The sequence below is a fragment of the Cornus florida genome, unplaced genomic scaffold (assembly GCF_030987335.1).
Source record: "Cornus florida cultivar Cherokee Brave unplaced genomic scaffold, ASM3098733v1 CherokeeBrave_3.0.0_Hap2_Chr09, whole genome shotgun sequence".
NCBI classification, from domain to species: domain Eukaryota; kingdom Viridiplantae; phylum Streptophyta; class Magnoliopsida; order Cornales; family Cornaceae; genus Cornus; species Cornus florida.
Genome location: NW_026775579.1, coordinates 72,766,620 through 72,780,712, shown reverse-complemented (window position 1 = coordinate 72,780,712; position 14,093 = coordinate 72,766,620). Strand labels below are relative to the sequence as shown.

Here is a 14,093-nt window from a genome sequence, read left to right as displayed (position 1 = left end):
ATGGATTGGCAATACAAAGGACTTGGTGAATAAATAGAGATAAGAGAGGAGCCCACCATATTAATGTTACAAGGAATAGAGATATTGGGTGCGCTAGCACATTATGCAACACACTTATTCAAACCATAAATATAACACGATGCATGATGCGCCATGCCTCCAATACTTTATCCTTTACAAGACGCGTGACAAAACAAATACAAATGGCTTTTTGATAGATGAGTGCATTAATAGCTAGTATTAAATACAGAAAAGCTAGTACAAGAGAAAATTTTCATGCGCAATAATGAACGGATAGATGCGCCCGTTACACCGGGTGCAAACAAATTTTTCACTTAGTACAAACCATATGTGGACTTACTATGATGGTTGACATCAAATGACTAAAAGCCATGTTTCTTTCATTTTCAATGCTACAGAGCTATGTTTGTACATTCCATTATTGCCTCTCTACCAACTAAGATTTTGTCATGCATCCAAATAGTTATTTTTGAAATTTATAAACAATTAAATATTTGGTGAAACTTTTTACCCACCATTTTTTAAGGATTAATCATTAATGCGTAGCCCGGCCCGTGAATTTGTAAACCCAAGCCCACCCAAACCTTACTCGCTCAACCGCATGAACCATTGACAAACCCAACCACCACCTAATGGCTAGATTTATTAGAATCATTTTATTATTTAGGGAGACGATATTCACATTTCTCTTTTCTAAAAATGCACTTTATTTTATTTTCTTTTTTTTTTTTAGGTCAAAAGAAAATTTATTCAATTAAAATTATTAAAATGATGATTAATGTTAAAAACAAGTCACAACTACTCAAATCATAAGTAAAATTTTGGAAAAGAGATATTGGGTGCGCTAACACATCTTGCACTACACTTATTCGAACCATAAATATAACACGATGCATGATATGCCATGCCCCCAATATCTTATCTGTTACAAGACAGCGTGACAAAACAAATACAAATGGCTTTTTGGTAGATGAGTTCATTAACGGCTAGTATTAGATATAGAAAAGGTAGTACATGAGAAAATTTTCATACGAGATAATGAACGGATTGATGCACCCGTTACACTAGGTGCAAACAAGTTTTTGACGTAATACAAACCATATGTGGATCTACTATGATGGTTGACATCTATTAGAAAATTGGGGAAGAAAAATATTCATTCATCTACAATTTTGTACAAGAGACGTGAATAAATACAGTGTTCCCTAAATAGAAAAGGAAAGAAAATCTCCTAAAATTTGTAAGATAATTCTAGAAAGATATAATAAGGTACAATAATTAGAAAAGGAAACAAAATTTCTTGGTGGAAATTCTTTTGTAGGACTAGGAGAAGATTAAGGCACAATACTCCCCCTCAAGTTGGAGCATGAATATCAATCATGCTCAACTTGCAAAGAAGACATTGAAAATGTTCACTTGCTAACGGCTTCGTAAAGACATCAACAAGCTACTTGGATGAATGTAAATAAGCTGTTCGAATCAACCCACGCTGAATTTTTTCACTAATGAAATGGCAATCCAATTCAATGTGCTTTGTGTGCTCATGAAAGACGGGGTTGGCAGCAATATGAAGAACGGCTTGATTATCACAAAATAAAGTAGATGTTGGTGAAGTGACCCCAAAACCAGCCAAAAGAAAAGTTAGCCACTGGAACTCACATGTTCTTTGAGCCATGGCACGATATTCAGCTTCAGCAGATGAACGTGAAACAACATGTTGTTCTTTAGCCCTCTAAGAGATTGGACTTGAACCAAGAAAACTGCAATATCCACTTGTAGACCAGTGTGTAATTGGACGATTAGCTCAATCAGAGTCAGCATAAGCTATAAGTTGAAGAGAACTCGTAGAAGACAATATAATACCCTTACCCTGACAGCCTTTTAGATAACGTAAAAGACGTAGAGCAGCATCTTAATGAGGTTTTCATGGAGCCTGCATAAATTGACTGAGGATATTCACAGCAAAAAGAATATATGGGCGTGTAATCATCAAATAAATAAAGTGGCCTATAAGCCGGTGATAAATGATTGGATCGGGCAAGGGATTTCCCTCAACGTCACTTAACTTGAGATTTTGTTCCATAGGTGTGCGAGCAGATCGACAACACAACATACCCATGTCAGTCAAAATGTCCAAGATGTACTTCCTTTGACAAAGAAGAATACCACGTGAAGAACGGTTAATCTCAATACCAAGAAAATATTTTGGAAACCCAAGATCCTTGATACGGAACTGAGCATTCAACTTAGCCTTTAGAGCTTTAATTTCTTCTATGTTATCACCGCCAATCAAAATATCATCAACATAGACTAAAACAAATGTAGAACCACGATACTCATCATGTTTAACAAAATAAGGAATAATCAGCTTTAGACTGAGAGTAGCCAGCAAAACACAAAGATTGAGAAAATTTAGCGAACCAATTGCGACTCGCTTGTTTGAGCCCATATAAAGACTTGTTCAATCGATAAACTCGATTCTCCCCCTACTTGTGATAACCTGAAGGAATTTTCATATATACTTCTTCATTTAAGTCTCCATGAAGAAAAACATTATTAACATCATGAAGAAAAACATTATTAACATCAAGTTGATGTAGAGACCACCCTTTGATGGAAGCAATGGCAAAAAAACACCGGACAGTGATCATTTTCATTATAATCAATGCCTTCAGTTTGTGTAAATCCTTTGGCTACAAGGCGAGCTTTATAACTCTTAATAGTCCCATGTGACTGATACTTGATTTTGTAAACCCATTTACAACCAACGGGTTTTTTGTGAGGAGGCAGAGTTATAACTTTCCAAGTGTCATTTTCCTCCAACGCTTTAATTTCTGCCTCTATAGCCTCTCGCCATTATGGGATCTTAACAGCTTGTGAGAAAGATGTTGGCTCAATACATGAATCAAGAGAATTAAGAAAAGCAGAATGTGAAGAAGACAAACGATTATATGAAAGAACTTGTGAAAGAGGATAAAATGTACCTGACCCATGAGAAGTTGATTGTTGCGGGTAATCTGTTGAGGTCACATTGTTACAAATATAATCCTGTAAGTAGAGTGGGGTTCGGCGATCATGACTTGGTCGTGTTTGGCAAAGAGAGTAAAGATCATTTTCATGGTGTGAGGAAGGTTCCTCGAGTTTTGGTTCATTTATATTGGGAAAAACTGATAAAGGAACTGAGTTGTCAGAACAAGAAGGAAATGGTGCAATATTGTCAGAGGATGGATTAATGACACTATTATCTGAAATTGGCAAAGGCATAACTGGCCTATCAAAAGGATGAAATTGAGCATCTCAATATGAAAAAATATTTTCATAAAACAGAACGTCTCTAGAGATATAAATTTTTTTAGTGGTTATGTCAAATATTTTATATCCCTTTTGACCAAAAGGATATCCCACAAAAATACCAGGTTTGGAGCGTAAATCAAATTTATGTCTTTGTGGGGAGAGGTTACGACCAAAGCAGAGGCAACCGAAAACTCGAAGATGAGAGTACAAAGGAGGTGCTCCTAGTAATACCTCATGTGGAGTTTTTCCATTTAAAACTGATGAAGGAATCTTGTTTATTAAATAGCTAGTTGTAAGAACACACTCACCCCCAAAAGAAAGAGGTAAATTGCTTTGGAAATGAAGAGCACGCGCCACATTAAAAATAACCAAGTGCAACGACTAAAATTATCAATAATAGTCAAAAAAAATAATGTGCACCTGAAATACTAGGAATAGGAAAAGCACCCCAAATATCACAATGAACCAATTCAAAAGGAAATTTTGTTTTTGTATTACTTAACAGAAAATGAGTTCTTACATGTTTTGCCAAAGGACATACATCACAGAGTGATTTGTTGGAAACAGTGACAGAAGAGTCTAAAGCAGAAATTGAAACTAAACGATCATTTGAAGGGTGTCCCAATCGCTAATGCCAAACATCAAAGGTGGGTTTCACTATTGCATAAAGACTACTAGGTTGGGATGGATAATAAAGACCATTCCAGCAGTTACCCACTCCAATCGTTCTCCTCAAAGATAGGTCCTGAAAAATGCAACGGTCAGGAAGAAAAATAATAGCACAATTAAGAGATTTTGTTATTTGAGAAATGGACATCAAATTGAACTTAAATGAGGGAACAAGGAAAACATTATTTAAACGAAAGGATGGATTAATTGAAACACTGCCAGTTTGCATAACTGGCAAATTAGAGCCATCAGGTAATTGTACCCGAGACAAAGATGTATTTTTAGTAATAGACTGGAAAAAATGTGGCGAGGAACACATGTGATTTGTTGCCCCACTATCAATAATCCAAGAATTATTAAAAAAAGATGTGAGGGCAATACCTGCTAAATTTGTAGAATGGTCATGTCTACCTTGTTGCAAAATTGCCAAAATTTGATTGTATTGCTCCTGCGAAATTGATGGTGATGCTAAAGATGGAGAACTGTTGCTTTGAGGCGCTAGTGTGTTGTTGCTTTGAGGTGCTAGTGTGATAACAGGAGATGGAGATACAAAGAGAGGCTGTGATTGGTCAGATGAAGCAGTAAACCCATGTGCCAAAGGACGAGATGTCCCAGTAGGACCATCATTAGAACGTGGCGGGAACCCATGTAATTTGTAGCAAGTTGCAATAGTATGACCGTCACGACCACAGTGGTCACAATGTGATCTTGCCCTTGACCCCCCACGATTGTTACCACGACCAGTACCTCTGCCACAACTGTAGGTTGAGGTAGTGGGACGTGTAATCTGATTTGGTGCAGGAGATGTGGCTATAGTTGAAGCATCATGGAGATTGAGAGTGTGTAATGAAAGGGAACGTTGTTTTTCTTCCTGTAGTAACAATAAATAAATCTTATTTACTGACGGTAATGGTTCCCGTAATAAGATTTGACTCCAAAATTGTGCATATGATTCATGGAGTCCCTGCAAAAATTGCATCGCATGATCTTGAAGAAGATAATCATTTATGGCTTTGGCTGCACCACATGAGCAAGGAGGAATCATCACATACGATGCTAGTTCATCCCAAAGAGCCTTCAATTGAGTATAATAAGGAGTCGCAGAAAGATTATTTTGTTTGCATTCAGAGATACCCCGCTTGATTTCAAAAATCTTAGTACTATTAGGCTGAGAAAAACGCTCCTTCAAATCACTCCAAATTTCTTGAGCAGACTCGGAATAAATAATACTCGCAGCAAGTTTCGGCACCATCGAGTGAAGTATCCAGGAGATTACCATATCATTCACTCGAATCCATTGCTCATAGGTTGAAGAAGATGGGTCTGGCATTGGAATTATACCATCAACAAATCCAAGCTTATTTTTTGCGCGTAAGGCCGTACGCATCGCGTGGAACCATGTATTATAGTTGTCTCCATTAAGAAGAAGAGAGACGAGAACAGCAGTAGGATTGTCTGAATGGTGTAAAACATAAGGGTTTTGAAAAGGGTCACTAATATGAGAAGAAGAAGTGGCCGTAACTTGAGAAGAAGCTCGTTGCTGCTCCCCAAAATTTGAAGGAATCGTTGCTATGAGGGAAAACGTGATTTTGAAAAGAAAAAACACCTAATGCTCTGATACCATATTAGAAAAGGGGTTAAGTGCAAAAAAACCTCCCTGATATATAGACTTTATGTAAAACTAGTCCCTACTTTTTGAAAATGTGAATGCAAGTCCAAAAAATTCAAAAAAGGTACAATTAATCCCTCTGACCACCTTTTTACAAAAAGTAAGACTGAAAATCCCATTTTGCCCCTCACCCATTTGTGCATATTTCAATCTTGATACCTACAAGAAATCTCTCTCTCCTCAAATTCCGTATGCAAGTAATTTTTTTAAAATTTTTTTTATCATTTCAATAGACACATAAAATAAAATTATAATTATAATTATAATTATAATTATAATTTTTTTTTTTTGGAATTTTGGAGTTTTCAACGTCTTGGCATCGAGAAATTGAGCATTGAAGATCTCTGGAGGTTGGAGTGGCAAATGGTGGAGGTGAAGATCAAACAGTGGATACGTGCAGCCAAGTTTTGTGTTCAAAATTTCTTTCCCAAAGAGAAGCAACTCTGTGAGCAAATCTTTGCAGGTCTGAAACTGTTCTAGTTGATTTCTGATTTATAATTAAAATTATGTTAGGGTAAACACAATGGGATACCCTAAATCGTGTGATTATGTGTGGGGACGGTGGTGGCGGTTTTGCAAAGCGATGATGGTGGCCGGTTGTGCGTATATTGTTGATGGGTTTAGAGAGGAGAGAGATGGTTGCGGGCAGTGGGAGAAGGTGGGAGGAGGCGGCAGCCATGGTGGGGAGGAGGGAGAGATTGAGCAGCAACAGACCTGGTGGATTAAGAAGTTGGTAATTTCCTATTGTAGGTATGGCTTGACGCCTCTGAACAACCATTCTACGGCCATGAAAATCGCTGATGGATGATGATGTTAGGGTTATCGGTTTAAAAGCTTCAGAGAGGAAGGAAACCCAATTCTAGAAGAAACAGGGGCCGATTTGCAATCTAACTTTCTGGGAAATTGTTGAAGTTGATGACATAAACAATAGCCTGGTGAAAACACATTAGCCTCTGCCATGATTTTCCACTTCCGCAAATCATAAACCCTTCAATAAATCCGTACCTTTCTTTCAAATTTCAGATAAAATCCTCCAAATTTACAAAAAAAAAAAAAAAAAAACATAAGAACACCTAGAAAACCAGAGAAATTTTGAAATCTGATTCGCAGTCTTAAATTAGAAAATTCAAAGAAGAGAGAGAGATTGGAAAAAGAAGTATCCGGCGGTGGCGCCGAAGGCTTCGAATAGGGAAGCCTCCGTTTCCACCACCATCCGAACCAGCCGAGCTCACCGCCGTTCCTTCATTGCCGGCCGATCCTCATCGCCGTCCCCATGGCTGCAGTACTTTCCCCTTCGCAGAGACATAATTCATGTGCCATGTCATCAATTTAGTCAACCTCATTTTTAAGAAATATGGGACTTTGACTCAGCCCCTTAGTAAATATGGAACCCTAACCCTATTTATATGTAATAATCCCTATATATTATATAATATAGGGTAAAGTGCATTAAACCCCCCTGAACTATGGGGGTTTTGCAACTAACCCCCCTGAATTACAAAAACCCCCCCTGAACTTTCACTTGTTTGCAATTTGCCCACTCAGGCCACCGAAAAAGATAAAAGACAATTTTACCCTTATTCAAAACTACATCGTTTCTATCTCCCCCTCTCTATTTCTCTATGTGTGTATATATTATAAATATATGTATATAATATATATATATACATATATATATAGACACAGAGAGGAGAGGGAGCACGTCGATCTCGCCGGCCAGTTATAACGCCACCTCGTTCATGTGTCGTTGACCAGCGACACCGACGGCAAGCAGCCGTTGTCCTCGTCGGCGTTCCAGATCACCAACATGTCCCATGTGTCCCGCGAAGAATAGAAGTAAAGGCGGCAAAGACCCGGGCGGCGGAGATGGACCATCACCGCCGAGTCCTCACCGGACGACCTTTTCATAGCCGACCTCTTCACGTCGGCAAACGACGAAAGCAGATCTGACATCCCAGTGTTGTCGAAGGTGTAGGCGGTGATGGACTCCCGTAACTCCTTGTGCCACACCCAGCGCGTCCTCACCGCCTCACCAGTAACTTCTTGTGCCGCTGTTCTCTGTCCTCGTCGGCGCCGTTTCTGGGTTCGACGGTAACAAAAAACCGTACCAGTTACAGAGTTCGTGATTTGGGGATTTTTTTTTTATTTTTTATTTTATTTTTGGTTGAATATTATTTGGGGAAATTTGGCAAAACCATGATCAATTTCATTTTTTTGGCTAGGGTGGATTGGTTGGGCAGAATGGTGACCGTGGAGGTTTTGGGTGGAGAGCGGTGATGGTTTTAATTGGTTGAAGGTGGTGGTGGACTGGTGGTTATGGGTTGGAGGCTTCGGATGGTGGAAAGGATGAAGGTGGCCTCGGCGGTTTCGGCTTTGGATGATGTCGGCTGTGATGCAACGACGGTGATGGACCGGCGAGGGCTCGGCCGTGAGGAAGAAATGCGACGGTGGAGTGGACCGGCCGGCAAGGATGAATCCAAGCTTCTTGTTCTGTAAATGGGTTTTGATTTTTTAATTTTTTTGTAATTTTCTTGTTCTGTAAATGGGATGAATCCAAGCTTCTATGCCTTGGATCGTTTCAATTCTAATGCCAAAGGACCGGTCACGAGCATCTGTAAAACATACAACATATATATATATATATATATATATATATAGATGTATAAGACACTAAAGGACGAACTGTCTAAGCAATGACGTTGCATAGGAAAATGTATATTTAATCATTGAGCCATGTTATGTGGTTGTATCTATTAATTCCTGATGGATAGATTCTGACGCCACTAAACATGTTTGCAATTCGTTGCAAGGATTTTAGGAATCCAGAAGCCTCGATGATATGGATATATATTTGTCTTTTAACCTGATGCCAAGGTTGCAGCTAAGTCAGTGGGAGTATTACATCTGAAATTAGAGAGTATGAGGATATGAGTATTTGAGAACTATCTTTATACACAGATGTTAAACGCAATCTAATTCTTGTTTTACTTTTGGTTTATAAAAACTGTTTTATTATTTTGTAAAACTGGTTTTATAAAATTGAATAGATGTGCGATTGCTTCTAGTGTATTGAAAGATTGTTAATATACTATAACCAAAAGCTCTTAATATTTACAAGATGTAAAAATTAATGTTGCATCTTCTAGAATGAATGTTAAAAGAAAATTTGTTATTCCTAACTCATTGTATTTTTAGTATCTATTTTGGGGTTATAATAAGTCAAAATGAGATTCAAAGATTGGTCAAAGAAGGTTTATTACCTAGTGAGGCAGATGAGCCTAAACCAAACTTGTGAATCCTGTTTTGAAGGATAGATAACTCTAAGGGCTTAATCAGCCAAATGAAATAGACATAAAGGACAATTGGAGTCGGTACACACGGACACGTGTGGTCATATGAACATCCAAGCAAGATTACTCACGTTTTGGATAAACTTATCTGATGCGACACAAGTCTTAAATTTTTGGTATATTCCGAAAGTGTCAAGACTAACGTGGAGCACAGATTAGGTAAACTTATCAAAACACTTTGATCTGATCATGGATATGAGTATTTCTTGGGATAGTGCAAAGAATATATAGTCAATGAGGGTGTTGTGTACCAGTTTTCCGCAGTTGACGCTAAATGGATTTAGGTGTCAAATGGGAATAACAGAATTCCGCTTAACATGGTTAGATCTATGAACAGTTATGCTACATTATCTCTTTCATTTAAGAGTTTAGCGTTAATGATATCGATGCGCATTATGAACTGTATTCCATCTTAGTCTGTCTCAAGGATATCTTTTGAGCTGTGTTTTTTACTAAATCTTAGTTTGAATCACATGCACATATGGGGTAGTCTTGCACATGTGCGCTTGATATGGACAAGTAAGTTGGAAACAGATCATACACATGATAGATTTGATAGCTACTCTAAAGTCACTAGGATGGATTATGTTATAATCTCAATGATAAAAGTTGATTGTTTAAACTCACTGTTTATCTATAGGAGGATCATATTATAAATCACATACCTGGTAGCATAATGTTAGGGAATATGGTATTAGTACTAGTTGTACCACAAGATGAACACATTTATTATAGAGATTTAGAATTATAGATGAATTCCCTATTGATGCGTCAGCATCATCTTGTACACAGATTCCTGCATTAGTACATTGATTTAGTGGGAGGATTATCATCCAATCCGATAGAATCATGTTTTTAGGTGATACTTTTATGGACATCCCTGTCAAACATGAGTTGGACCCAGTAAGCTACACGGAAACGTGAATCGATATGGATACAGGTCGTTTTGGCGAGTTGTTATGAAATCAGAGTTGGAATCTATGTATTCTAATAAATTCTGGAATCTTGTAGAACTTTCTAGTAGGGTAATACCTATGGAAGGTAAGTTAGTCTACAAAAGGATACTAGAAGATTTCTTAGGAATTAAATCATGAGTGTATAAGGGAATGTCATTATTTTTCTAATTCTTTATATATTGATGACATCCTACTCATTTAGGATGACATGGAAGTTTTGTCATCATTAAAGAGGTAGTTGTTCAATTATTTTGAAATAAAAGATTTTCAAGGTGTAAGCTATATTCCTAGGATCAAGCTTTTGCAAGATCAAGTTAAAAGGAAAATAGGCTTCTCTTAATAATCTTACATTGATAAAGTTTTGACCAGATTTGGTATGCAAAACTCAAAGAATGAGTTCTTGCGTTATTGACATGGATTACTTTCTCTAGTAAGTAGTTTTCCAAGACTAGCAGATGAGATTGAGCAAATGAGACTGTAACTATATGCTTTGGCATATAGGAGTCTCATATATGCCATGGTCTATACCAAATAGGACATCCGCTACATTGTAGTGATAGTCAGAATATATCAGTCCAATCTTGGACTTGATAACTGGTCTGTTGTAAAAAATATCATTAAGTACCTTAGGAGAACCAATGATCTCATACTCATTTATGGATGTGATGATGTCGTTCCAGTCAGGTATAATAGTTCTGTTTTCAAATCAGAAGTAGATACTATGAGGTTCATGACTTAGTGTATGTTCACTTAATGGATAAGAAATCAGTTAGTAGATTGTTAAGCAGATTTCAACTGCTAACTCAAACCTGAAGGTGGAGTACATTGCAGCCTTAAAGGCAACAAAGGAAGCCTTTTGGTTTGATCTCACTGATTTAGAGGTTGCGAAGCATACTAGCCTATTATCGAGCTATATTATGACTATAGTGCAGAAGTAGTCCAAACCAATGACTCAAGGTTCCATAGAGGAACAAGGTACATTGAGAGGAAAGTATCATGTCCTACATGATACTGTTCGGCAAGAAAATGTACTCATGGCTAGAACATTGCATTGGAACACAACTTTGTTGATCCATTAACAAAGGTGTCATAGATCAATAGTTTTTATCATCATCTGGATAACATTGGAGTTAGATGCAATTTGAATTGGCTATGAGGGCAAGTGGGAGTTGTTGGGATTTATATGCCCTAGCATAGAAAATTCCTATTTGGATTATAGTGACATATGTTCCTGACGTTTCTGAAATATTTATGCTTGATACAATTAGTGAATTCAATGTATTATGTTTCGATTCATTATAGAATTGATAGTGCCCACTTGATTACAAGAGATATTTATATATGTATGTGATGGCGATCAATACATGAATATAAATAGTAATCATAAATTGTTCATAGTCGGTAATTATGGATGGACTCATAATTAATTAAGACTTAAACTGGATCCGCGTTAGGTTAAGATATATTGCGAGAGCCGTCGTATGTAATTGCTCCCTATCACTGTCATGGCTTTTGACTCTTAAGCATGAAAAAAGTATAAACTCTTTTATTAATTAATAATTACTTTGATTTGTTCGGCGGATACTTCGGGATCCTTAAACCGGCACTTTGGGTAATTATATAATTAATAGTTAGAGGGTTATATTTTCAATATTTGCATCATTACTACTTGAATTTATTTTGTATTGATTATGGTTGATCACAAAGTAAATTCGAAGGCCTTCGTGTGTTTTTAGACAAAATGATTTATTATATATTTATTTATTTAAATTATTATTTTTGTCAAACAAATGTTTTATTGTGATCGAGCCAGACATAATCAAAGGTACCAAAATAAATATATTAATTAAGTAGTCGGATTGATGGCTTTATTTATCCGATAACTAATTATGCATAGAGAGGTCAAAGTGTAACATTGACTTAGAGGTTATTTATTATTTAATTGGAGTTTAATTAATTTCTTTTAGTGGAGTAGAAATTAATTTATGAATTAATTGAATTGGGTCCATAGACCGGGCCAATTATTAATTCATTATAGCCAATAAAATAATAAGCCCAAAGAATTCTCACTCATAGCCCAACTTGATATTGGAATCCTATTAGATTTGAGACATGTGAATTAGAGATTGAGAAGGATTTGTTGTTTCCTTTTCTTTATCTTTATGTTGCTTGTAAATATAGATAGTCTATGTATATTTTAGGGGTGATTTTTATGAGAAGGAAAAAGGAATATATTTTCTCTCTCTAGAAAATTAGGGTTTATGTTCTCATCTAATGGAGGCTCCCACAAGCCTAGTTTTTCAAGGTCATTCATGGAGGCTTATGAGTGATTCCTAAAGGCAAAGCAATTACCAAGAAGATGGAGATCCAAGGAGAAGATATCTTGCTAAGGGATTTACAATAAGTGAAAACATTCACTTTAGAGGAAAGATTTAAAGGTTTACTCAGACCTTTGATGTAAGTATTCAATCTGTTAATTGAATGATACATCATATTTTATTTTTGCATAAAACTTGTCTCTATGTGATGAATCAAGATCTATGAACAATAATCCCTCAAAAAGTTTTTTAAAACTAGCACGTTTCCTAACAACATTAACACTGTTGTAATCGAAGAAAATAGAGATAATGCATCTGATATCACGAATATCATAAAGGGGTTATGCCATAGGAACCTGGGGTTCCCTGCATGTGCTGACTTGGAGTTCCTTGAATTCTCTGATTCATTATAATTTCCACCTGGTAATGTGAAGGCTGCGGCAAACATAACAGTGACAATGAGTGTGGCCACAATTGTACAGGACGTTGCTGTATCTCTCATCCATTGTTCTCCTTCTTTGACTAATTTAGAATACCATGTGGTGAACAAAGCATGAGGAGTTTCTCCATTATCATTGGGACGAATTCTATATGAAGATGGTACCATCCCCTCCACCTCCTATCATGGTTAATGAGAAAGACTAATTAATTTAATAAAGAAAGTCCTGAGTAATTAAATACTAATTTTAATCTAGCTATATAAAAAGTTATTTGGATGATATAGAAACATAAGGTGAAGAGATTAGCACCTTGTACCATTGTAGTTCTCTCTGCACTTTCATAGCCGCACCTGGAGCTTTATTAAATTCCTTCCAAAATTGTTGTTCTCCTTGATAAAGCATTTTTGAAGCTTCATCTGGAACTCCTTTGGTTTTAGCCGTTATGATGGGGAATGCAGCTATATGTAGCATGTTGTTACTTCCTACCAGAATTCCAATGATTTTGTTTCTCTGTTCAACACTTAAACCATAAATGAGGTTCCATATTTTCTCCTGACGGAAAGCAAGTGCAATGTGAAATATGGTTCCGCTTTCCTTATTCCCCCATAACAAAGCAGGATTCGACCTCAGGACTTCCTCAACAAATTCAACATTCCCACATTTGATGGCTCTTTTTATGGCCTCAAAGTATACTCCAACATATTTAGAATCAAAAGTCCATTTGGGGTAACACATAAAGCCGAGTAATTTATAGGCTTTCTCGTTTTCCTCCTTCATATCAAATTTTAATATATTACCTGTAACTCCTAAGTAGAAATACCAAAAATACAAATAGTTTAAATAAAGAAAAGTATTAGGAAAGCGTGCAGTAGTAACCTTATGAATAATAGTACTCTGCGTACCTATTAGTAATGCAGGAACAATTAGAACACATAACATTAATCCTTTCAGAAAACGGAGCACTGTTATATATAAGAAAAACAGCAATTGAATTGTCTCAGTAGAACATATACAATGGTTTTGAAAAATTAGTTTAAAAATAATTCCTAAAACATATAATATAATATACAATGGTTTTGAACCCTGCAGGCATCCTCCCCATATTGGCCCTCATCTTAAGTTACCAGATGTTATAGACACTGGCCGTCATAAATCACAAGTACAATGCATGGAAACCAACATAGAGGTGCAAATAAGATAATTCTGTCAAAAACTAAATAGAAAAACTTTATGATAAATTTGTTCAAAAAAAATTTGTTACGAGAAAAAAAAATTTTGTTTGAACAAATTTGATGAGATTTGATTTTTTTTAATAACTTCTAATCAAAGTCATATGAAATGACTTTTATACACCTATGATGGATTTTTTTGGTCCA

The 14,093-nt window shown here is 36.4% G+C and overlaps 1 protein-coding gene across 1 annotated transcript; it reads right to left on the bottom strand.

Moving 5' to 3' along the window:
- Window positions 1-7,390: 7,390 nt before the first annotated feature.
- Window positions 7,391-13,494, bottom strand: LOC132273836 (ankyrin repeat-containing protein ITN1-like). Its single transcript, XM_059774917.1, has 3 exons — window positions 13,027-13,494; window positions 12,540-12,896; window positions 7,391-7,732 (listed from the first exon to the last, which is right to left on the bottom strand). Exons 1-3 carry the CDS (start codon window positions 13,492-13,494, stop codon window positions 7,391-7,393), a joined length of 1,167 nt encoding a protein of 388 aa, XP_059630900.1.
- Between the last annotated feature and the right edge of the window lie 599 nt (window positions 13,495-14,093).